This window comes from Haliaeetus leucocephalus, unplaced genomic scaffold (assembly GCF_000737465.1).
Source record: "Haliaeetus leucocephalus isolate CR32 unplaced genomic scaffold, Haliaeetus_leucocephalus-4.0 Scaffold151, whole genome shotgun sequence".
Classification (NCBI taxonomy): domain Eukaryota; kingdom Metazoa; phylum Chordata; class Aves; order Accipitriformes; family Accipitridae; genus Haliaeetus; species Haliaeetus leucocephalus.
Genome location: NW_010972587.1, coordinates 15,436,508 through 15,462,110, shown reverse-complemented (window position 1 = coordinate 15,462,110; position 25,603 = coordinate 15,436,508). Strand labels below are relative to the sequence as shown.

The window sequence follows — 25,603 nt, the reverse complement described above, 5'->3', positions numbered from 1 at the left end:
AATGAAACAGTATCAGTTTGTTATTGACCATCGGTGTTAGAAGGACTAATTTTGATTATGCTAATGACATAGAAATGCTGAAAAAGAAGTTTTAATCACATCTTTAAGAGACAAAGAACAACTGCAATTCTGACCCGAGGGAGAATTAGCCATTTGACTACTTTAGGGATGTAACTGAAATTCCAGTGAATTAAAAGGAATATTTCCATTGATTTCCTTTAGCTTTGAGCTGGACCTTTAATTATTAGAAATGCAGACAGACTTTATGCTCTCTCAGGACTCTCTATCTCTCCCTTTTTGTGACAAAGAACTAATTTGAAGGCACTAGTCTTTAAAACTTGAGCTAAGAAATTGATTTTTTCCAAGGTGAATCCAGAAGGAAAACTTTTCATCTTGTAATTGAGATATAATAAAATACTCACTGATGGATCCTTTGTTGGCTGAATGGAGCAGTATAGCAGTCATTCTCCTCCAGATCTGGCAGTGTCTCCTTGTCCAGTTTCATTGGCTTTCTAGGCAACCATCCTCGAAACCTGCTTATTTGTTTCTCGATCCTGCAGCACATGAAAAGCGTGAGCATTTGAGATAGTGTTTTTTCATTACATTACAGAGCACTTACAAAGAACACATGCTGGCAAACTAGGCCACTTAATATTTACAACCAGAAAAGACACAACGTCTTTTGACTTCTTCGAGGCAGACCAAATTATACATGCTGAACTTGATTATTAATAACCAGCTTTCAGCATAGAAGTATCTTATTTTGTCTCAACAGAAAAGCAATGCTGATGGTACATGCTGCTATAAATCTCTTTAAGCCCAGTAAGCTCTTGGCAACTCTCTAAACCTTTATTTCTCAGCTTTTCAGTTAGTTTAAATTTCAGGCCTAACTGACACATTAGACTTTGGACATATAAACATTGGAACAGCAGAGACTGTGACAGAGAGCTTTGGGAGCTAAGCCCCAGCAAGTTACATCCCTTTACTCTCTCCATACAGATTCTTACCTCACAATTGATGCTATTAAAAAAAAAATAAAAATAGGCTACTTTGTTCATTTGGTTCAATTGTAGTGTCTTGCAAAACTACAACCTCCATGAAACCAGAATACTCAGTGTATAGATTAATAGATGACTGCTACACAGATTCTTACATTTAGAAGGTAAAAGCAAACTAAGATCAAGCTGGAGAAATGGCAGATTTAACTGCAGGTGCACTCATGCAAAGATGCACACTGAAATGAAGGGAAAGGGAAGAATCAGAGCTGATTGAAGAAGACAATCTAAACCAAATTCAAACCCAAACTAAAATGTTATAATGAAAAACACATAAGAAAGATGAGATGATACATCTGGCACAATGAGCCCTACACTCTCAGAAGTTCCTAACACCTTCAAGTCCTGATCAGTGATCTCTGCCTGCAGAAATCATAGGCTACAAATTATGGACTATGCACATACTCCAGTCACTGGATGAATCTTCCCAGGAGTGGAGCTAAAGGGCATGAAATGACATCATTTGAACTTTAAGTCCAGTTCTGGATGAAGCTCAAGGACTGGAAATGTACTTGTTTCTTTTCTTTTGACAGAAGTCAGCACAATAACTCTATGACCAGCAAATGCTGTGAGCTCTGCACAGTCACTTGGAGGGAGGACAATCCCTACCCAAGCGGCTAAGTGTGTGGGAAAGTGACGTGAAATTATTACATACTTTCATTTAAAATACATATAATATTTCCTGGAATATTCAGCCTTCTCCCATCAGGTATTTTTATCTTGGATAAGAAAGCTAATGCTAATTTTTAAACACGGGCACATTTCAAAATTGTAACCAAACTAGCTCTGACTTGTTTCGGTACCATTTGTGTATTCCCATTCTGGGAATAGCATGGCAGTGCGGGGGGGGCAAATTGACCACCAGGACTGTTGGGAAGAACTGGAACGTGTATGTGAACATAACATAGGACTTATACTAAATTAATGACGAACTCTTCCCGGGCAGTGTTTGCACCGAGGAGGTGTTTTGCAAAAGTCTGCGCCCGAGTGCAGGCGCGGTGTCGGATCCCAGGGCTGCAAAGGGTCCGACCACCCGAAACTCCAGCTGCAGCATCCAGCCTGGCAGCCGGGAGCTCGCCTGTGCAGACCCTGATAAGAATGACAAGGGAAAAGTAAATTCTCTGCAGGGGAATTCCCTGTCTCTCGGTGTCCAATTTTTCCTCTGTAAAGGCCATAAGCTCTGCGCTACTGTACATTCAGGAGGCTTAGTGAGTCCGGGTATGGAAAAGGGAAGAGGAATCGGGCAGAAGGGTTTTCTAAATATCCCGTTCCATGCTTATTTGTTAACTGAAATCATTTGAATTCTCTAAACTATTAACACCCTTGCTAATCTGCAATCCTTTCCCAGTCATCCTGCAAGCCAATGTGCACATTTGAGATAGGCGTGCTGCAGGTTTATCACACCACGCATGCATGCACACAGGCACAGAGTGCTTTCCCCACTTAAGAGCAATGCATTATTCATGTTGGCTTCTCACTGAGCGTACCCAGAATTTGACTGGTTTGCCATTCTCAAGGCTCAGACTACTTGGCATGCTCAGTGAGCCTGGTGGCAAACAGGTCTGAGAAAGCTGCAAAGCCTTTCTGCACAGCCCAGAACATACAGTACAGTGATCCCTAGGGAAAAAAAAAACAACTAGTTATCTCCTTGGAAAAGAAAAATGACCAGATTCTTAAATTGCTCCAGCGCACTCCAGCAATGCCATCAGCCGGCAGCGCAGGCTTTGTACTCTACAGGAGCACCTCTCAAAAAAAAAAAAAGAAAAAAGAGTGGTGCTGGTGCTAACAAACACAGACACATAGTGTTAAAAATCTACTGTTTTATCACTTCTTGAAGGCTAATCCATGCCTCACCTTCCCTTATGGAGAGGCTTATATGCTCAGCTGCATAGGGGAGGGGTGTTTGGAAAGCAGAGCAACCTACACTAGAGCAGCAGAGTGCATGGAGTGATGAGGCACTGTAGAGTTAGCCACAACGAAAGAGGAGAGTGGAAGATTTGATAATAACATCCTTCTTAAATTCCTTCTTTAAAAACACTCATTAGCCTCATAAGGCAAAAAATCATTCTCTTAATTCACACAGTGTCTCAAAGACAAAAGTCGCTTCCACTCCAATCCTGCCCCTGCTCTCCAAGTCTAATCTTTACCCAGTATCCTCTTTCTGAAGATACATACTGTGCTTAACTCACACAGAGGGTTTCTCAAATAATTTCAAAGAAACTGTTTTCTCACTAGGAAGAGGCGTAGGGATAGAATTGTTCTTTCAAAGGGAAGAGGAAGTTAGGAAAATAAAAAAAAATGTTTTGAATCAAGACTGATTTTTATCTGCAGGTCATCTTTGATAGAGCTTTACGCATATTGTAGTGCTAGATGCTGTCTTAGTTTAGATTTTAACCCCCCTGCAGGTACTGTATAGGTACCTGACACCCCTCCTTTCCTCTAAAATATATTAGGGGAGTTTTGTTATTTGAAATATTGAGATCACTAGAATTTTTCAGAGAGAAAATTCAAGTCAGGTTGACAAGTTGCCAGTGACCTGCTCTGGGCTTTGCCTTGTAACAAAAGTCTTCTTTAAAATAAATTATGCCCCAATGTCAATATAATGTGTTGCTTAGCTCAAAAAATGGACCATAGCTTCAGTTACTTGTAATCTTCACTGAACTAGGAGTAGAGGAAGTAGATACTTATATCGAAGCTGTCTATCTGACTTTCACATAAATGAAAATAAAGCTGAATATGTTTTCTTTTTTCCCACTGGGACTATTCAGTTATAGCTTTTCCGCCTCAAGTAGCTATTTATAGACCTGAACACAAAAATTGAATTTAGCCAAGTGTTCTCATCACTCAGGAACTAAAATACCAGAAAAAGATCATACCTCTTCCCATACTGACTTCAAATCGCATCCTGACTCTTAAGAAAATGAATGCAAAACGAAATTTCATACACCACATATAAATGTTAGAATCTTCACCTACTGCTTCCTATCTATTACTTTAGTCAAAGCAGCCATGTGTTAACTAAAATGAAGACAAATTCCAAAGTTAACAGCCCCTGTAGTATTTATTATAAGGTGGGGATGGGAAGTGGGGAGCATCAACAAGCTTTAGAAGAATCATGTGTGTCTATTAGCCTGTGCCAACTAGGTAAAATGCCATAATTCCACAAAGTGCCCATTTGGTGCTTACTAATATAAAGAAGCAAATACTATAATGTGAGATCAATGCTGGTACTCTCAAGTCACCAGCACACCGTGATAGAATTTAATATAAAAAATCCTTTTTAATATGCTCATACAGCAGAGTGATAATATGTGACTTATTTTCCCATGGATGTTCATCTACTGACGTTATCTGCAAAGTGATACAGCTGTTTACTCTGAAATGCAGATTTTTCAAATTCAGTTCTTCTCTCTCAGAGGTTCATGGGAATATTTCCACTGACCTCAGAGTGACACAGTAAATCAAATGCGAGACCTTTTTGAAAACTGCATCAACAGCACTGTGGCATTAAATGCCAGCCTATGATCGGGTCTTTGCCAAGCCTGTATATTTTTTAGGCTTTTTGGAGACATTTTCATTTAACTGTCCAAGGTATCAAAAAGAAAATGCAAACTGCAGCATCGGAAGGTTTTCATTGCATTGTCAGACATAAACCAGGCATCAAACGTAACCTTAAAGATATTTAATAACCGAGAGAAAGCACTTCAAAGATTCTTAAAAAATACTCATCTTTCAAGCTCAGTAATGTTACACCAGAGATGAACCCATTTCATTGCCTTCCTATCTACCGCCAAAGTACTAAGCATCCTGCCGGAGGAAGCAATAAATAAATAATGCCATCGCTATTACAAGTAAGCAAGGTGCATGGAATTGAAAAAAAAAGCTGTAACTGTGGTATTTTAACCCCAAGAAACTCCCTAATGAGCTACATAAAAAGAGATACAGTGTTTGCACTAACACACTTATTGTTCTTTAAAAGACTCCATCAATTGAGAAGTATTTCCTTATTCCTAAAAAAGACAACACAGATAAAATGAATTGCCTCTTCCACATTGCAGATGCCTTAAAAATGCAACTTCTGTGTTTGTTTTTGCAGATACCCTAGTGTCTAATGACTCCCTCCACTCTTCCTACAAACACAGCTAATAAACTTTTCCCTCCAGCTTGACCTTAACCTTTATTTTTGTTATTGGGTCCAAATGAACATAAACTGGACTGGCATAAGAATTGTACTCACCTATTCATGAACTTGTATCGGCGGTGCAGGTAATAGATTTTTCTCCTGGAAGAACAGCAAAAATGAAGCCAGTCGAGAAGAAAACCCATCGTCAGTTACAGTATGAACTAGCAAGGAAGGAAAGGAGATTGAAGACAGAAGCCTGTAAGAGGTGGAGGAAGAGACTAAAAGAGAGATTAACAGAACTGTCGCAGGAAGCCACACAGACTCTGGTGGCGTTTGAATTGCAAGAAGGTCATCATTTTCCCATTGTCTTCTCCTTTTCTGCTATTTGTCATGTGTGAAAGACAGGGACCCAAAGGTGTTTCTATTTCAAAGAAGTCCATAAACTGCTGCAGGAATTCTATAGGGCTGATACAAATACGGATAAATTATCTCACATCCACTAGTGAATTATCGAAGCTGCATTCGGTGAAACACAAGGGGGAATCACTCAGAAAATCCAGGAAAGAGGTACCTGATGCTGCAATATGCCATAACACATGCAGTACCAACCGGGACCAGTGCTTGCTGTGGGGGTAACATCCCTTGAAACACAACATAGGCTACACAAGCAAACGAGCATGTGCTTGGCAAGCCCCCCCCAAAGTCCGCAGCCTCTCCCTCCGCCCCTCCGACAGGCACAGCCGATTTCTGTTGTCGGTGCAATAATCCGCACGGGACCGCGCACGGGGAACCAGTGAGCAGACGCGTTGTGTCCCCCCACTCCCGGTCTGCTCCCCGACCAGCCCCGCAGGCACACCGCGGCTCTCAGGACTTCAGCAGAGGGATCACGTCTTCGTGAGAGTTCAGAAAATCTGAGGGCTTTTAGGTGTGGGTTTGGGGCTGATACTCCTTACTGGAAGGTTTGGGTGCCTGCCTGAACTCCGGTTACCTCCTCCAGAGGCTGACTTTGTCATCTGCTGAAGGTCATGGCTAAATCGAGGTGGTTTCTGTCTATTCTGAGAGGTTCCATCGTGTAACGCTGAACTGCACCACTTCTGGAAAATGAAGGGCTCGCACCACACATATTCTGAATATTTGTTTATATTAAATGTACTGTAGGGATGCTGTTAGGGCCTTGGAAGCAAGCATGGTTGGGAGCTTTCTAAAATAGGGCAGCACTGATGCTTTATGAACTATAGAAAAAAAACTGGTTAGTATTCCAGGTTAATTTTCAGAACTTAGAATTTAAATAACGCATAATATTTTGACATTATTGTTATCAGTGCCCATGTTTTGCTGGTGAAGTAAAATTTTCAAAACAATTTCATGTCAGCCAGCCTCCTTTGGCCAACTCCTCCACAAGATAGTGTTATTTATCTTGCTCTACTTGGCAGGAGCAGAGAAGGGTCAAAGTTAAGCGTTTCTGAAGATGCCATGCACTTCATGATTTTGCTTCAAATATTCAGAGGTATCCGCTGTTTTGGCACCCCTTCTTTGAAACAGCAAGGATTTTATTCACTGATGCATGGGCCTTCAACAATTCCAGCCTAAAATATTGGGTGCTGTAAGCAATCAGTGGCCCTAAAAACAAGGGGTTAGATAAGGGCACCTGGAAAGAGGTAGTCTAGACTAGGGGACATTTTGTAGAATGCTGGTCCTTGTTTTTAAATGGTAAACAGTACTGCTGCTCTTAAAATAAAATTTAAGAGCCTACCCAGCAGACATCAGTAAATCACCATGATTTCCTCTTAACAATACTGTAATAATTCTCTCTCTATGGAGGTGGAAAGAATGAAGCCATGATCCTGAAGCAGGTCAAGAAACCTTTAGTGGTTTTGATGCTTTCTATATAATCTGTATGGCATCTACTTTGCCATCTGCTGAGAGATAGATTTCAAAAAAGGGACTTCAGATCAGGAAAGAACAAGCTGCTCAGTGTCTAAACTCTGAGTTGCTGGTGTATTTCTTAATCATGAGACCTTATCCTCCTGCTGGGGCAGGTTCGTCTCAAGGAATGCCACAGAAGTCAAAGGAGGTACACTTTTGGCCCAGCCTGCTGTTTCTATGGCTAGAACACTCTTTTAAAAGAATATTAATATCTTGCAATGGCTTGTGATAACTTTTATATTTTTCTCTTTAGCACTAAAAGCACAAGAAAGAACAGTTGAAGATTTGCTGTGAAAATGAAAACCAAAATACATACAGAATAAGCCTGCAATTTTGTACTTAATTCATACCCATTCTTCCTAGCAAGTTCTGTACTGCTACAGCTTGTCTCATACCAGAGGCATTTTTCATCCTTAAGTAAGAAGAAAACAGAAGAAATCCTACAGAGGACACCAACTCACTAGTTGCATATTCTGGATCTGATCCTTTTCTTGCTCAGGAGTAATTCCATTAAAATCAATGGAGTTCTACATCTATAAACCCTGCTAATTAAAGAAGAATCAAGACCTCTCAGTTCATGGGTTTTGGTCAGTTCCAGTGGAAGTCTTTATGCTATTTTAACAGTTCTGATAACCAGCAGAGTAAAAAAATCAATATTTTACATAGAAAATTTCAAAGCCCAACATGCAAATAATATTAAATAAATGATAAAAATAATCTGAATGACAATGTGGAATGAATTTGGTTATCAGTAGCGTGTAATAGAAGTTCTTTATTTTCTCCACAGAAAAAAGCATTTATAGTCTGAATCGTTCTCCTGTTAGATGGGATACTTATTTATAATCTGTATTTCCGTAATTACACACTATGCAAGCAATTTACAGGTGCTGAACATACCAGATACGTCCAACAGACATGCACCTTCTGTGCTGCCTTACGTACCTGGATCTTCTTGACCTCCCATTGATTTCAATGAAATGTCCATTTAAAAAACAGCAGCGCACAAGTATGCAGGGGGCTCCAGCATTGAAGGGGTTAAAGGGCCTAAGGATAGAATACCCCATGAAAACAGCTGCACTGCTACAGCTCACCTTAATTTCAAACCAGTATTGTACCGAAATTTCAGGCATTAACAAGAAACAGCAATGAATAGGGTATCTAAGGTACTCCATTTATATTTTCTAAAGATGTGGGGTATCTTACAGAAGAGCTTTTCCATGTGCATTTTGGTGTTATCATTACGTTAGCTTTACAGTATAGTGTGACTTTGGAGGTTCAGACAAAATACAACTACACCTACCTGAAAGGCATTCTTACATTCATTAGTTCAGCGTATTTGCCCAGGACCTCCCAAGGGGCATGCAACTTCACAAAGATGATGTCGCTGTTTGTTAGAGATGACTGCAAAAGAAAAACAAAACAGCCACCGGGCCTTACTTTTTCAAGTAAAAAAAGAAAGAAACCACGGCTCAGTGGTCAGTATCTATTTTTTCTGGTCTTATGTCACCCCTCGCACTTCCTGAGTCTCCCTCAAGCACGTGCAGTTCTATCAGTATTTTGTCAACTCGTTTTCCTTCTGGTTTCCTGAAAGCCATCCTGTGGCTCCCTTCCGGGCTGCACGTGGGTTTCCTTCCCATGGAGAAGAGGACATGGAGGGGAGGCTGACATGCGGTTGTGGGCTACCCAAGTGTGGGGTGGAAATAGGGTTGGTGGGCGATTCTGGGTCTGGAAGTCTGGTCTTGAACTTCAGCTGAAAACAAAATGGCAAGTCAGGACCTGATTCTGCCAGTTGATCGGGTTTTCTGCACACACACAGAAGTGCAGGTGTGTGGAGGCACATCTAGCAATCAAGAAAAGTTTGTATGAACGTGTGGTCCTATCGTTGTTGCCCCACATGGACAAATAATGAAGTCCCAGCTACAGAGCCATGGTCTCCAGCTTCCCTTCCTTCAGCTTCCCTCTTGGCCCCATGAATTCTGAACGTTACAACTAAAGCCAGCAGGAAAAAGGAAATCTGATGCTGCCCACAGCATAAAATTGTACAGATTTGTTGCCCAGAAGGGTCAAGGCCCATGACTATGCCAGCAAGATCTCTTCGCAGTGCTACTTCTTTTCTATGGGTTGTATGTAGTGTGGAAAAGAGCTTCATGTAGGGTACGGGCAGCAGAGCTGTCACCTAACAGAAGGCGGTTTGGCGAAGAACGGAGAACATGCAGTAAAGAGGAGAAGGGGAGAAATTTAACTGTGTTTGCACTCAGGAGGTGAAATAGTGCTTTACAAGAAAGCTACAGCAGAGTCGGCTGAAGCTGACACGAGAACACAGACATCCACACGTTAATACTGGAAGATGAATTGTTCAAATTCTAATGAAAATCAATGAAATTCTCATAAAATTGCATACAATACAGCTTTAGACAGCTGAATGGATCACATTAACAGGGAGAATAACTACAGACTGAGTTTGAGGAACACCCAGGAAATACGTAAAGGGGTACAAGGGTATGAGAAAAGGAAAGTGTGGAGACTGAGAAAACCAGACAAGAAAATTGTTAGTTGGCTTTAGGAATGACTTCCTAGTTTTTTAGACGTTGTAATATATTCAATGTTTCTCACATTAATTCTTGGTTAACACAACTTACTAGGCGTTCTTAAATCTAGTATTGTTCATCTGGGAGCTACAGTGGCTATATGGGCAGGAGGCTCACATTTATACTTCTGATGCCTACTTGATTCTTCCTCCCAGTATCCTGATAGATGCTGAAATTACTGAAACTGCTATAAGCATGTAGCTAAAACATGCTAAAGAGTAGCTAAGACATTATTAAAACATTAACAAAACATTTTTAAAAATGAATTAAGCATTAATTAAAACATTATTAAAACATTAATTAAACATTAATTAAAACATTAGAGATGCTAAAACATTATTACTAGTTTGTGATAGGAATGAAAACTCCAACAGTTAAGATACAAATATATGATTTTCTTTAGCACATTAAAAAAAAAAAGACACCCCCCCAACCCAGTCACTACAGAGTTAACTCTTTTTTAAAACAAATAGAATATCAGAATCCTCAAAAATGGACACAGAGAAATATTTGTACCCAAAGTACTATTGGGCTGCATGAAAAAATGGATTTAGCGCATAATGGAAAGAGTGACTTTCTGGTATTAATAACTGCGGAAAAAAAACCTTGCTGTTCTTTTGCTCATGACATTCTGAAAAATATTTCAACATGAAATGATACAACAGCAACAAAATGCCCCAAAGAGACTTGCTTCAGAGACAATGAGTTCAGTTGTACTCTTTCCATTGACTTTTATGGATTCCAAATTAGGCCTCTAATGATGTTTTTCCTTATAGGTATGTTTCACAAATTATCTTTTATTTTCCCATGAGACTTTAGCAAGCAGATACCACAAAACCAAGACTAAGTTCTGCTGCTCTAAAAATTTCCTGCAAACTACTGTTTCAAACATGAGGTTAAGTCAGCAGTGGACTGGCAATTTTGTCATAAACAGCTCAGATTAAATACAAACAAACCAACCCCATCAAAACACAAAAGAACTGTGTAATAGGCCCAATCTACAAAAGGAAACTATGGTCCTAACACACCAATAAAATTTGAGAAATGGAGGGAATTTATTAAACACAGCCTGTAAATTTAGTGATGGCTATTAAACAGGAAGCCTATGGGCATTTTCCAGCACATTGTAGTTTAAGCCACACTAGATATGGCAGCCACAGTAACATGGGTTGTGGAGATACTGTTTCACAAGTGAACACTATCTTCATCTAAATCTGATTTCATATGTTACACTTTTTCACACGGAAACACGAAAAACTTCCATATAGTTATCACAAATATAAATACAAATGTTTAAAGAATGTTTTCTACTCAATACCTTGTAATGTTATTTTATCAGCTTTGTCAACAGAAGATCTAACCAAAAGACATTTGGGAGGTTCAGTTATTTTCATAAGAAAGAGATAACAATGCCAAATTATTAAAATGGAAATTCATTTCTCTTGGGTTTGCTCAGGTTAAGTGTTCATAAAGGAAAGCACTAAGAAAGCTTGAAAAAAACAAGATTGGAAAGAGAAGAACAAATCCAGATGGAGGAGTAACTGAATGAAATGTCACATTCACTTAATCTAAGGAGAAAATAACTAATCAAAATACCTGAAAAAAAAAATCAAGAGCACCATCTTAGTTACAAAAATACTTTAGTGAATGGAATCTGCTAAACTCTCTTTGCTAAATTAGTATGTAGACACAGTATCCTTCAGCTTCTAAATGTTTCATTGAGAGGAGAGGAGCATTCTTCTGTTGTAATTGACTTTCGAGGCCTGGCTCATTAAACAGTTTGGAGAAGTAAACTCAATTTCACATTATGGGAACACGCAAACAAAAATCAATGTAACATTGCTCCCCTTGGAAATTTAAATAAGACAACTATTGACATGAGCAATCTGCTAGAAAGTGATGTCTAGATGATGAAGAAAGAAAAGCAGAGGAATCAAGGGGACAGACAATGAGGTAAAACCCTTTGCAAACACAAAAATGGAATAAGCGTTTGGAATTGACCTGTGGCACCACTGCCTATAGAGTTATCACCATATGATAATTGCAAGGCCAGCAACGTTCAAATTAATTAGTTGTTTCAGACTGATTCCTTGAGGAGGAATATCCCTAACAAAACAGATTTTCTTCTGGTCGGTAATAATATTCTTGCTGGTCTTCAGAGCAGTGCAAGCCCAGTGTGACAAGAGACTTATTGGAACCAGAGAATCACAGGCTAATCTAGTTGGAAGGGACCTCTTGGGGTCATCTGGGCTCACTCTCTAGCTAGAGCGGGGCCAACTTAGATCAGGTTGCTCAGGAGCTTGTCCCATTGAGTCCTGAGTATCTCCACAGGCAGAGATTTCACAGCCTCTGGGCAACCCACTTACTGAAACTGTCGGGAGAAAAGAATATTTTCTATGGAAGAACGGTACTCTTCTCCAGAGAAACATTGGTTGAAAACTACAAGTTTCTAGATGTGAAAATACATAAAAATTCAAAATGTTCAGTGCAAAGATGGCATTCTTTATAAAATGACTTGTTTCTTACAATAACTTTTTAAAAAATTATTCTTCTGATTGAGAAGCAGTAGCAAGGTGTATTTAGTTTAATTGAACCCTGATCTTCAAAACAGGTTTGTATGGTAGAATTCAGATCACCAGAGCCTAGGTTACAGATAGTCTGTATACAATGAGTTTCAGTGTTCAGTGCCATTGATCTACTATTTTTCACAAGCTGTAATTTTTCCCTCCTTCTCTCTACTCCCCAACCCCCTTCTACAGCTGGAAATCATATTTCATAATTCCTGAAAATGTTAGATCAGTATTTGATAATCACAAGTTTCTATATCTCTGTATGAGAGATATTCACTAGTTCCCAAACTTTCTGGCTTCACTGACAAATCACTTCAGTACCATTCCATCGCTGCCAATCCAAGAATATAGGCAGTACCACTGGCCCTCTTATTACAGACTCGCCCTTCTGGCAAGACTACCTTTCTCTTTTACAATTAAGTTTATACAGACATCGTATTTCCCAAAGAAAACAAAGCAACCACAAATGTGTTTGAAAGCAAAGCTTCATATTCTCCTCCAGTATTACTGTATAAGGAGTGGACGAGCCTGAAGTAGGGGCTATTTATGTAACCCTAAAAACATAAAACACCTGCTGGGGTGAGTTACAGCCGTCAGCTCGGCCAAGGAAAGCTTGGAAAGGGCCGGCACTTATTCTCTTCTGAAAGCAGGCACAGAGTGGTGTTAACTACCGTTTAATTTAAGTCCTGGCTACTAAACTCACACGTACACTCCTGCAGGCATTCTAACGCCTTTTGATGGCAGGATTTAAATATATATGTTCACTATTGACCTGACTCCGCTCATTCTGAAGTTATCATTGTTAGTCTGAATGGAAGCAAAGTTATGCTGACATTGAACGTCTCTTGAAAAGCCCACGTTCTGCTGTATTTGCAGGCTGTCTTCCAGGATCAAGGCTAGAGATCAGTATCTCTTGTCAAATGCCCTCCTGAATGTCCTCTTCCAACACAGACTTTTTTTTTGGTTCATTATGAGTAATACTGTCAAGTCATTTTAAGAGAAAAACAACTGTAGGACTCACCTTAATGCAAGCATTGCTTGAGTCTAAAAGTTAAGACTTAAGTTGAGAAAAGAGATTCACAGCACATAACCTTGTCCTGGTTTCAGCTGGGATAGAGTTAGTTTTCTTCCTAGTAGCTGGTAAAATGTGTTTTGGGTTCAGTCTGAGAAGAATGTTGATAACACACTGATGTTTTCAGTTGTTGCTGAGTAGTGTTTAGACTAAGTCAAGGGTTTTTCGGCTTCTCATGCCCAGCCAGCAAGAAGGCTGGAGGGGCACAAGAATTTGGGAGGGGACACAGCCAGGACAGTTGACCCAAAGTGGCCAAAGGGGTATTCCATGCCGTGTGGTGTCATGCCCAGTATATAAACTGGGGAGAGTTGGCTGCGGCGGGATTGCTGCTTGGGAACTAACTGGGCATTGGTCAGCGAGTGGTGAGCTATTGCATTGTGCATCACTTGTCTTTCTTGGGTTATATTTCACTCTCTTTTTATTATCTTCCTTTAAATTACTGTTGTTATTATATTTTATTTTTTAATTTAAATTATTAAACTGTCCTCATCTCAACCCACAAGTTTTATTTGTTTTCGATTCTCCTCCCCATCCCACCAGGGGTGGGGAAGAGGAGTGAGTGAGCGGCTGCCTGGTACTTGGCTGCTGGTTAAAACACCACAAACCTTGAAGGATAAAATTACATTGTCTCCAATTGAATAGTGTAATTGTTTATTTGCCTTGAGGCTACTAGGCAGGCAACTGCAAAAACCCAATGCTCTCATTTATGTATACGTATCAGTAGGGAAAAGAAAGGATTTACCATTAAGGTGTTTTCCCTATCATCATTTAATCAAAAAATACTCAAGACCGGGGCTCTCCTCGCCTTTTAAAGCCTTCCTCATAAAAGTAGAAGGAAATAAATAACAATTTGAAAGAGATCCAGCAACCAGAATCAAGCCTTGCCTACTTTAGCAAGACCCTGCAAGGCAAGTTAAAAAGCCAGAACGGGAACAGTTCTTTAATTTTTGGCAAACACAGCTTATTTCTGTTAAGACCATAATGCAGAAAAAGCCAGAAAATGAGAGAAAATCGACATCCTTCCTCTAGTAACAATTCTTTCTATAATCAAGCTCCATATCACATCTGAGTGCAGAGTATTTATTAGTAACTGCTACAGGTTCCACTGTTTTTGAGAATTACTCTGTTATGTTAACAGCACAGATTGATTTGCCATGTGGAGTGAATGAAGTGGAAAAACAAAACCCAGCAAATTTTAGTTGATTAAACCATTCTTCCTTTGCAAAACCAAAGTAAATGTAAATTCACAAGGGTAATTCCACAGAACTGGAAAAGCAGCAGTAATATGCTGCCAATACTTTTCAAAAGTGCATACATTACCACCAACTAATTACTTAGATACTGTCAATACACGTCCGGTTTGAGGGAAAATATTACATACTCACAAGCATTAACTTCCACGCTCATGGATCAGAGGAATCTAGCAAATACTAGTGCCAATATCTTTCCCATATATACTTTCAATCAAAGTACAGGTTTAGTGAAAAAGGGGACTATACTCTTCAGACTTCAATTCGGATTTTAAGAAGCTTTTGACTTACAAGAAACTGTAGGGCAAAAGCAATAAGGATGAAAATAAGAGTAAAAAAAGAAAGCCCTAACTAATAAATAGGAAGCTGTTAATAAAACAATTTTGACATAACAGGACACTGACATATATATATCAAATTATTCTATATTTTATAAGGAGACAGAGTCATGTGATTACAATCTAAAATTATTTTAATATGAAATCTCATAGCAAACTTTGATGACGGGGCAAAGCTTTAGTTTTACTTTGCAAAATAATTCCAAAGGTTCAGCTCCAGTGGAGTTAGTAATGCAGGCAGGTGGCTGGCTATTGCCAGCGTTCGGGCAATGTGTCATCTAATCCCACTCAGACCAGGTGTCAGGGTTACAGTGCTTAATTTCTGGCAGCAGCTGACAGCATCTCAATGCTGGAACAGAACAGAGTTAGTAACAAGGGGAAATGTTTGCAAATGTCCTTTCATGTAGACAAAAATGTGTGAGTGGGAGGGCAACTTAAAGAACAGGGTAGGTTGCTCGAGTAGAAATAAAATGCAAGTACTATCTCATTGCTCAAGTTTACTGTGCAACGATGAGCTTACAGTCTGCAATAGAGAGATACAAATTCCTTTGAGAGACAAAACAACATGAGAAAGGATGATGTTTTTAATTCTAACTAATGTCACCTGAATTCACTTGTGGTGGACAGGATGGATCTCACAGTAAGGTAACTTAGATGAACTAAATCTACCATGGAAAAAATATCCTCTGACTTGGACTCCACTTTCCAGAGAAAAAGATTAGAAATACCTGCAGCATGACCTTCTTAATGGAAGAGGTTTATCTGAATGTGAGGCATCGATAAAACATTTCTTGATAATCCCATTAATAAATACTGAATGAATACAGTTTTGACCCATCTGGGTAAGATTTCTGTGACAATTAAAATAGCTAATCATAGGGATTTCATCTGAGAAACAGACAGGACCTTTTAATTCCTCTAGACTGGAGGATAGTATAAACATGTGAAATTAATTACTTGAAGATTTAAAAATGCAGATAGCTGAAACCTCTGAGCAAAATAATGCATTTTTACTTATGAACACTTTATTTGACATTAAGTCTCATTACATGAGGCATCAGTTATATGCTGCAATTTTAGATTAAAAATGTTAATATTTTATACAGTGATGGTTGAGATCATCAAACATTTTTGGCTGTACTATGGGTCAAAAAAGGTCTCTTATGTACAATATTTTACTTTTGGCATCACAGGCCATTAAAAATACATCGTACAATTGAACTACATTTTATCAGGCAGCTTCCTTTGTGATTTATGCCAAGTGTAAAATATAAAAACAATATTTTCCCAGTACAGATTTATGTCTCATTAATCATTTTTTGAAGTAGAAAATACTTATATTTAATGAATTGTCTATTAAATATTCATGTGTGCTTTTAAAGGCTTATTGGAGAAACATCGCTTTGGCAAAGAAAAAGGCAATTTATTTTTTGACCAACAGTTAATTTCATGAACTTAATAATCAATCAAGCACCCAAAATGTGCAGGCAGGCTTATTATAGCTTGTGCATACAAATAACCTAGAGGAACCGAACAAGCTGCTTATCATAGCATCATAGAATAATGGAGGTTGGAAAGGACATCCAGAGGTTATCTAGTCCAAACCCCTGCTCAAAGTGGGGACAACTAGTGTGGTGTCACGGATGGAGACCTCACAACCTCTCTGGGCACCACAGCATCTCTGGACAGAAAGGCCACCGCTGACATCCATGTGGACACAGAAGTGTGTACAGCAGCCCTGGTTCTGAGCACCTGCCTATGCTCCAGCAAGATGAAGCTATTTGGTTGTTCAACTCCCTCTTCAGAGTCTTGTTTCTCAGCTTATATAATCAAGAAAGACAAGAAATACTTACGTGACTATCAACCCAGACTCCAAACACGACACCATTGCTACATGGCAGAGAAGTGCTTTCCAAAGCAAAATAAGATGGTGAGAATAGGCTTGATTACAACTGTTCAGCTCACAGTTCAGATTAATATAATTACATAGATTTACCTTTTTCCAGATCCCCACCATACTCTTGCTGTGTAAGACTTCCCACAAAAAATTAGAGGCAAAGCAACAGGAGATAAAGGCAAATTCATCTGAATGTGCTGGCTTCACCAAGTCACAGTTTCAGGCTGATCATGAAAAGAAGTGTTATGGTCTAGTGCAGAGAGGAAACTCCTGGTAAGTGATGGTCTACATGAGTTTTCATCTGTCTCTACTCAGCTAAGCTCACAGACTTATGAATATAACTAGATCATCTGAGGTTAAAAAATATACATCAGAAACAGAAGAAAAATAAAAGCTTTTTGAGCAAAGGTAGACTAATTAGAATCTAACTGGAGACAAGATGAAATTGAAAGACCTAATAATATCTCTAAACTAAGAAGGAAGAATGCTGGATCCTTTGTGCACCTCTGTATGAATCCTTTCATTTGCTAGACGTGCTTTAAATGAAACGGGGTCAATGTATGACAAGGGCAAATTATGATTTTTCTTTGGACTGTTCTAATTTGTTGTAATAAAGCAACATCCATACATGGCACAATGTACTGACAAGGCAGACACCTAAACACGAGCTCTACTATCGATCAATTATTGCTATTCCCAGTGTGCCTATCGACATAAGGTGCTGGATGAAAACACGTCCTGTATGACACAGAAGAGCAAAGCAGCACCAGATGGAGCTCAATATTTTAATGGTTCAGACAAATGTGACAGAGGACAAAGATGATTTGCTCTCCTAGTTCAGAGCTCTTACATGAAGATTAAATGAGAGGAATTACAGGCAACAAGCAAGTCTTCTTTTGCTTAAAGACCAGTAGCACCATCAAATAAGGTCATGTTAGTTTTGATCTGATTGCATATGTTGTGAAGTGATGGAACTGATCCTAAAATTATTTGCTGTATAATATTGAAATTTGAGATCCCAGTGATACTGTAAAGCTAAGGTCTCAAGTAACATATATACCGGCAAAGAATCCCCCTCTCCAAATTCACTTGCACCACGGAAACCAACTGCAATGAAGATCTTTGCTTAATAGACAATATTCTCTTTCTCTAGAGATGAAGAAATACACATTCTTTTTAAGAAGTCCCCAGATAGCAAAAGGCAGATTTCTTCAGCTTAGGAAAGTGCAAATGTCTTTGTTATTTATTGACAGAAATAACAATACTTGTAAACATTTCTAGAATTTTTTATTTTGCCCACTTTCCATAGAGGGGCTGTGCCTCTAAGAGCTGCAGCAGAGAATTCACAGTCCAAAGGTGGAACAAAAGTCACCGAAGTGTTTTTTAGCTCTGTAGTGCTACTTGGATACTTTTATTCAGTGTAAAACTTTGGAGTGGAATTGAAATTCTTAACTACCATACCTCTGGAACTAATATAGTTGGTATGTTTACGGCAGTCTGTTTCATTCTCTTATATGGGCAAGTGTAAAAATACAACGTGAAAAGGAAAATAAGATAAAATCTCACTTCACTTAATAATGCCAGGTTTGCTATACACTTTGTAGATGCTCCATTATAGACTTTTTCTTCTATTATGAAGATTTCCTGACAGGAAAATTGTAATTCTATTAGATGATTTCTGAAAAGAAAAGTCAATATGGATCATACATCAAGGGCTGTATAACTTATAATTCAATCATTTTGTTGAAAGGAATTTGCTTCAAAACAAAACATTAGTCTGGGCCTAATGAATATTGGAAAAGATATTTTAAAAATGGGGGAAAATTCCATTAGTGTTACATCACTAGACAATTGGAAAAAATTATCTAAATTGCAGAACACTTTCTCAACAGACCACCACTTAGGGAATTATCATTGTTCATACACTGCAGTCTGTAGTTCCTGTCAAATATTTAAAATACAACACTTAGTATGTCCAAGAAATGTAGTGTAGAAACATGCTTTGCACCTGTCAGGCATTTAGAGCCACATATGCACTTTTTAGACAATACAAATTCTAGATATTGAAGAAAGCCTGAAATGTATTCATGTTCCCACTGCAAATTTTTAGGATCTGACTGTGATAATCTCTGAACACGGGATAAGAAAAGTAAGTGCAAGTAATCCACTTGCTTCCATGTATAACCTGATGAGATCTGACCCAAACTATGGACCTGGCACCATGTCCAAAGCTATTGATCTGATTTTACTTTCCTGCAGTCACTGGAAGTAAAATGCCTGCGCAGTGGACCTGGCTGCAAAGGCTGCTGTCAGCTCATTTCTGCATCGGGAATCCAGTAACGAGTTTAGGAAATGAGGTTTTCTTTATGTTACACGGTATCTGATGGAAAATATCCTTGATGCCTTACAGGTAGTCTATGAAACAGATGAAGAACAGAATCAGCAAATAATGACTTTTGCTAGCTAGGCATAGTCCTATGTGAACATTTCCGTGATCAGCTGTGATGCCATTTAAGAGAGAAATGCATTTTGTTTCAACACCAAACTGAATAAATAATATGAAAATGAAGCTAATTGAACAAGATTTCTAAAAATCTGTAAGTAAACATCTGAAAAATTTCAATTTGATTTAAGCTTAAATACTGTCCACACATAATAGCATGTTTTGGTGTATTACTGGATTATATAATCAGTTCCAAACATTTGGTTGTCTTTTTTTTTTTTTCCTGTTTTCTCTTTTGTAAAGCTAAGCCTTTCTTATCAACTAGCGTGGCATTTTAATACCAGGCTTTTAATTTTGAATCTGTTTAAATGAAATGTTTTCACTATTTCAAAATGTTTCCCTCTTTCCTCAGCCAAAACTGTTTGCTGAGTCTAATCTATATTAATGACTGTTAATTCCTTGCCTTTCTCCTTCCCTGCCTTCTATTAAGTCACCCTCCATAAATACAAAAGATTTGTTTCAAGATGTTAAGGGCTTATGTTTTATTTCTAAAGAGATTTTATACTCAGATTTTTATAGGGGGAGTTATACAGTGAGAAGGGGTCTTTTCTTACTTGTCTGCCATGATTTAACATGGATATGCCTCCACGTCTTGATACCGGCTTCCTCTTAATGCTTTCTGACCATCATCTTTCTCCCTCTCTTTCCCAAAACTCCGATGTGCTCACCTTCCCCACATCATTTGTACATTGTACCTTTTCTCTGGAATAACGCATTAGTAAGACACGTGAATTCTGTTTCTTTTCACAACATAGACAAAAAACAGCCCAAGATGGAAATGTAAATTGTCACGGGAAGCACTCATCAATTCACAGAACAGCAAAGAACAGAAGATTTCAACTAATGGAAAATCTGCAGAAGCATTAATTTATTCCACTGCTTGGGGGTTTTAGAACTGAACTTTACAATTGTCACAATTCTGTCAACTGTTTGCTTTATACTCCACCAGTACTGGGGTTGATCCTGCAATCCTCAGATGTACTCAGGTAAGTCCATAGCTATCACTTGGGTACAGGACAAACAAACCCGCTTATCTTTAGTGGTTTATAGGTACGGTGTGTGCCGTATATCTGACCCGGTTTCCCCTGCTGGACACCGGCAGGCTGCTGTACTCGTACCAGAACACCGGCGCTGTCGCGGCCCTAAGCCCGCTGATCCTGAGAAGTTGCCTGAAGGCTTATCCCAAGGAGCAGACCTCACAGGTGGGATTCAGGGCAACTATGTTTAGCTGTCTGCAATGAAGAGGAACAGGCACCTTCAGGGTACAATTCATTCGTTCTATTTTCCTCAGATTGAGATGAACTGCTGCCCAGAAGGGCTTGTTCCTCCCCAGCCAGATATCTACACCGCCAACAGCTACAGTCGGTACGATGGTTCTTTCTCCTCTTGGGGCTCTGCAGTACAGCCACCTTATTTTCCCTGGATTCCTGCTACCTTCCTCACGACCCACCCCAACTTCTGCACCTTCACGGGTGGCTCTAGTTCAGTGCCTAGCTGCCTGGGACACGCCACAGCGACAGCAAGTGATTCAGAACATTTTACAAGGCCTTGCCTGCTATCCATTTCCCCCATCCCACCTTATTCCTTCTGCCCACAGAGAACACATAGGGAATTAGAGATCTATAAATAACAAGGCTTCCCACTAGTGTCCTCTGCACTTTAAAAGACCTCTTGATTTTGGTCAGTACTTTCTGTATTTTATTACTTGAATTCTTCTCCCCTGTGAATTTTTGAAGCTAACGATAAAATCCATACATTTGCACAAGACTGCTGACCCGGGATGTTCTACATACCACAGCTTCCATCCACTCAACTGCTGCTTTAGGCCATTTGTTTAATCCAATCCTGTCTCAGAAAGCCACAGTTTCCAATAGCAATAGCACTCATTACAGTACAAACTCAAGAACGCTGGAGATGAGGGGCCAGGCTGTAATCTGCACTGAACTACAGATACGGAAGAAAAAAAGCCATGGCCATCCTAACCTAGTGTTGGTGACAGTTCTGCTTCAGGAAGATGACCTTCAGACGTGCCTTCCCACCAGCACTCCTACGATGGTAGGAAGCCTGAGCTTCTCCACATTCCCCAGAAAATGAGGTCACAGATCTGATTATTAACTTAAAAGGCACCGAAAGGCACAGAAGTCTAGGTATGGAAAGAGAAGTTTCTGAGTGGAGAAGAGCATACAAAGAGCAGTGCAGTAGAACTCTGAGTTACTGGAATTACTGGAGGTTAGGCTAACCCATATGAAAACCGAGTGTAATGTCTGCCTTTCATTTAAGATAAATATAAAAAGTAGCTGGGCTCCTTTATGGAATGGAAATACTTAAAAAAAACCCCAACCCAACAACAAAAACCAAAACCCATAAAAAATGAATAGGTGTATGCCCCTGGAAAAAGTCACATGAAAGTCTTGAGCAACATAGTCTTGATCTCATAGCTGACCCTGTTCTGAGCAGGAGGTTGGACTAGAGACCTCCTGAGGTCTTTTCCAACCCAAATTCTCCTATGATTCTATAAAAGGGCAGGCAAAGAGCCAGTCCTCTGGACTAGGCAAGAGCGCTTTCTGATTTGCTAACAAACTTCAGACATGGTCACTTCACTACCTACCTAGTCTGTGTGCATAAGCTAGAAGGAGAAGAATTCTAAAGAAATGCACCTGGTGAAGAAAACAATCCTAAGTAAAACCTTTATAGACAGACCCTTTTGGCCAGTTGACAAGTGCTCAGTATTATGAGCAAATGAAGTACCTTTCATGTGATTCTTCCAGTCTCCACAGAAACTTTATACAGTCCTTTTTAACAAACTGGATTGCAAGAACAACAAAAAATAATCTTCCTTTTGCTTTTCACTCCCTAGTCAAAATAATGTGAAGGATCCTGAACTGGAGCATGGTTGGTGTTAGCTGGTGAGGGGCTTTCAGACCTAATCTGTACACTCAAGAAGAATAACTCCAGAGGTGCTCAGTCCTCTTCAGACCATCAAATTGAAGTCTATATCCAAAATTATCCTATATGCCTGCATTACTAACAAGTCAGAAAAAGCGATGCATGTAAACATGTCTGAATAGCTTTCTCCTAAAAGTTGATAACTTCTTTATAGCTTCTATTTTAAAGAAATGAAAAATTAACATTACATAAATTTATTTTTATTGATGTTTGGTAATTGAGTGAATCAGATTTGCACAATTAGTGGAATCATGAGAATGTTATGAGTGTCTCATTTAAATAGCCATTTTAAAGGGAATGACCTGAATAAAAGAGGTTTTAGTAGATTGATTAAGATGACTTTATGCAGTTTTCCTCACAAAAAAAAAAAAGAGAAGAACATTAAAAGTGGAGAAAAATATATTCATTGGAATTTAGCAAATACCAGTCAAGCAAATAATCTTGCTGATACACTTCTTTCAAAAAACAATTTCTGCTTCTGAAACTAAGCCAATTAAAATAAACATGTGAGAAGAATACACTAAAATTAGATTGATGGGTTGTAACAGCTTATTATGGGAGATAATTTTCCAACCAATTTAATTTTAAAACCTATGTAATACCTAAATTCCAATCCTTAAATTTCTACATAAGGAAATTGTGTAAACTCAATGTTAGATATGTTATTACAGACACAGAAAGATATAGGAAAACTATATACTCCTACTTCTTATGTATAGAAGTATGTGAATGTGAAAATCCCTGAATATTCTACCATTATTACTAGCCTACAATGGCAGTTTTTCAAAACATGACATTTATAAACTAACCTGAAAGGAGAAGGTCAAATAAACACATTGGAAATGAAGAGGAAATCCCTCCAGATCTGCCAGTCATTAAAAATAACAGGAATTTTGCATATTGCAAGAGAAAGTAGAGAGTCATGGTTTCCAGATTTACAGGTCTCTGTTTTGCTCTTCTTTCTACATTTTCACTGTGGAGGTTTTCTTCTTTATGGAAAGTTTTGAATTTTAAAAAGGTATAAAAGATGGTTGTTAAAAAAAGTAAGCACAAAGTTCTTTTATTGGTGCTTGACAGTGGAGACTTCAGAAAGGGGAGTCAAACTTATTTGTTGTAAATGGAAAAATCTATTTGAGTCTATTAACAGAAACAACAACAAAGCTGTATCTAAGAAAGGTAGTAAGTACAGTACCATGAAGACCTCCAAAAGGAAAGAAAAGGGTCTTTACACTGTTTTTCCTAAAAGGCATTTTTGGAGATTCTTTTAAAAGCTTTCATATAAGGATATGAAAGATATTTGTGCACAGAAAAGAGTTTTGTAAACCAGATAAGACTTTAAACAGGGGGACCTAACTAATTGGCTGACAGAGATTTCAGCTGATGTGGCTATCTCAGGAGCATTTTCCCCTCAGGTCAGGCTTTACTAAACTTCATTTACAACATCACTTCATTACCACTCAAACAGCAAGAAACAAATACGTAAATATGCAGTGGATAATGCTGCATTTAATTTGGGCCCAGAGAGCCATAAACTGAAACGTCTTTTTCAATGAAGTCTGAGCACCGAGGTAATTTGACTAGCTCTATTTGTAAGGCTCTTACCATAATTATAATACAGTTAATCCAGGGCACACAGTGCCAATGCTCCACTTGCTCCGTGACCAAATTAACCTGGTATAACAAAGAAAGTAGTAGGACGATAAGAGGGCCTGGAGACCTTGTGCCAAGAGTGTCTGAGGAAGGGAATTGTCCTTTTGGATTCACGCTTCCCTCCTGGGACTGCTTCCAGGGAGGGCAGCCCCACACCGCTTCGTGCTGCAGAGGAGGATGCAAATGTCCCCCAGACCAAGAAGGCACTGCAGCCATTTGACATCGTTACTACTTGTTCAGAAGCATAATGCTGTAAATAAAACGCCGCCTTTTCAAAACAAGCTCAACACCAAAATCATCAAAGCAAAATGAGAATATAAAACGTACTGCTGGCGTTTCTATATACTCTGTCTTCTTGTTCCCTATAGACAGCTCTAGATTTCTGCTCATTAAGCCAGTACTATCAGGGAGTGTTGCAGCAAACCAGTCATGTCACCTTTGGGCAATGAAAACTCTCACTATGCATTAAGCGATTGTAGACTTGTGCATTACGCTTGTTCCTGATGCCACTAGCAGGCAAACAACATCTCAAAAATAATTGCAGTTTAAGACCAATTATTGTAACAGGAAAGGTGACTTTTGACGTATAAGGGACATCTCATATGTAACCTTCATCAGTTTTTTTAATCTATCGTCTGTCCGGTTTTTTCCATGAGTCTGGTGTCCTTCAAAAGGTTTTTGACATTCTGATTTGTGAAGATCGATGACAGGAAACTCTTTGACAGAAAAATCCTACTCAACATTCCTGAAGGAAAAGAAATATCTCAGGGGCCTTTTTATCCCTTTTCAGTTATCTACATATTTTCTGTATTACCTCCATACTCCATGAAAAAGCCATACTTTTTTCAAATGTAGATCAATTTTTCAGCAACAGTTTCTTAGTCTACTAGCTTTACAAAGTCCTGTTAAAGGCTGGAATTTGTCAACCCAGAAATGTACTTGTTTCTGGGTTCCCTCAGACAATCAAGAAGGTTACTTCCAAAAACTGCACACTGAAATTTGAGTTCAGACTCTATCCATCCAGATTTCCATGTACCTCCTCAAATTTCTCTTCTAAACTGCCACTGTGCTGTACAGTGGACATAGTATCTGAAATCTAAAACGTTTTCACTCAGAAGCCCAGGCATCTGGAAACTCCTCCACTGTTTAGCGACAATGCTTTTTGGTACAGAGCGTTCTCTGGAAAACAACATTGTTCTAGGACCTATACATTTGTCTGCAAAACACTGCTGAAAAGAGAATCCACTTGCTATTTGCATTAGATAATAAATTAACAATAAATCTTTGGAAGACCAGTCAATTTTTAACTTGCTCTGGCTGAATTTGGATGAAATGAACAGCCCAATGTTTAAAATTAAATAGCTGGAAGCACTTTCACTTATAATACATGTGGTGGGCTTGGATTTCAGTCTGGTTCCCTTTTTCCAGGCATAGTTTATGTCACTTTGATGTCTCCATCCATGATTTGTGGATGCAATCAGACACAGTGCTTAAACATTAAATAAAAAACTGCACCTGCTAATAATGGGATATTATGCTGCTCGTGAAACCACAGCTTTTGCATGCTGCATAATTTGTACTGTAAGTTCATTAGCTATAGATATTTACATATTGAATAATAAGATCAGAAAAGTGAGAGACTGAAACAACTTACTAGAGTGCGTGAAAGCTACCGAATGCTTGAT

At 38.9% G+C, this 25,603-nt stretch overlaps 1 protein-coding gene across 1 annotated transcript in view; it reads right to left on the bottom strand.

The window, feature by feature from the left end:
- The window catches only part of ANO4 (anoctamin 4), a 110,223-nt gene that overhangs the window by 60,020 nt on the left and 24,600 nt on the right, over window positions 1-25,603 (bottom strand). The window contains exons 5-7 of the mRNA XM_010561988.1: window positions 8,405-8,505; window positions 5,293-5,337; window positions 423-554 (exon numbers count right to left, since the gene is read on the bottom strand). Coding sequence (XP_010560290.1) covers window positions 423-554; window positions 5,293-5,337; window positions 8,405-8,505 — 278 coding nt within the window. The remainder of the gene's footprint in view (window positions 1-422; window positions 555-5,292; window positions 5,338-8,404; window positions 8,506-25,603) is intronic.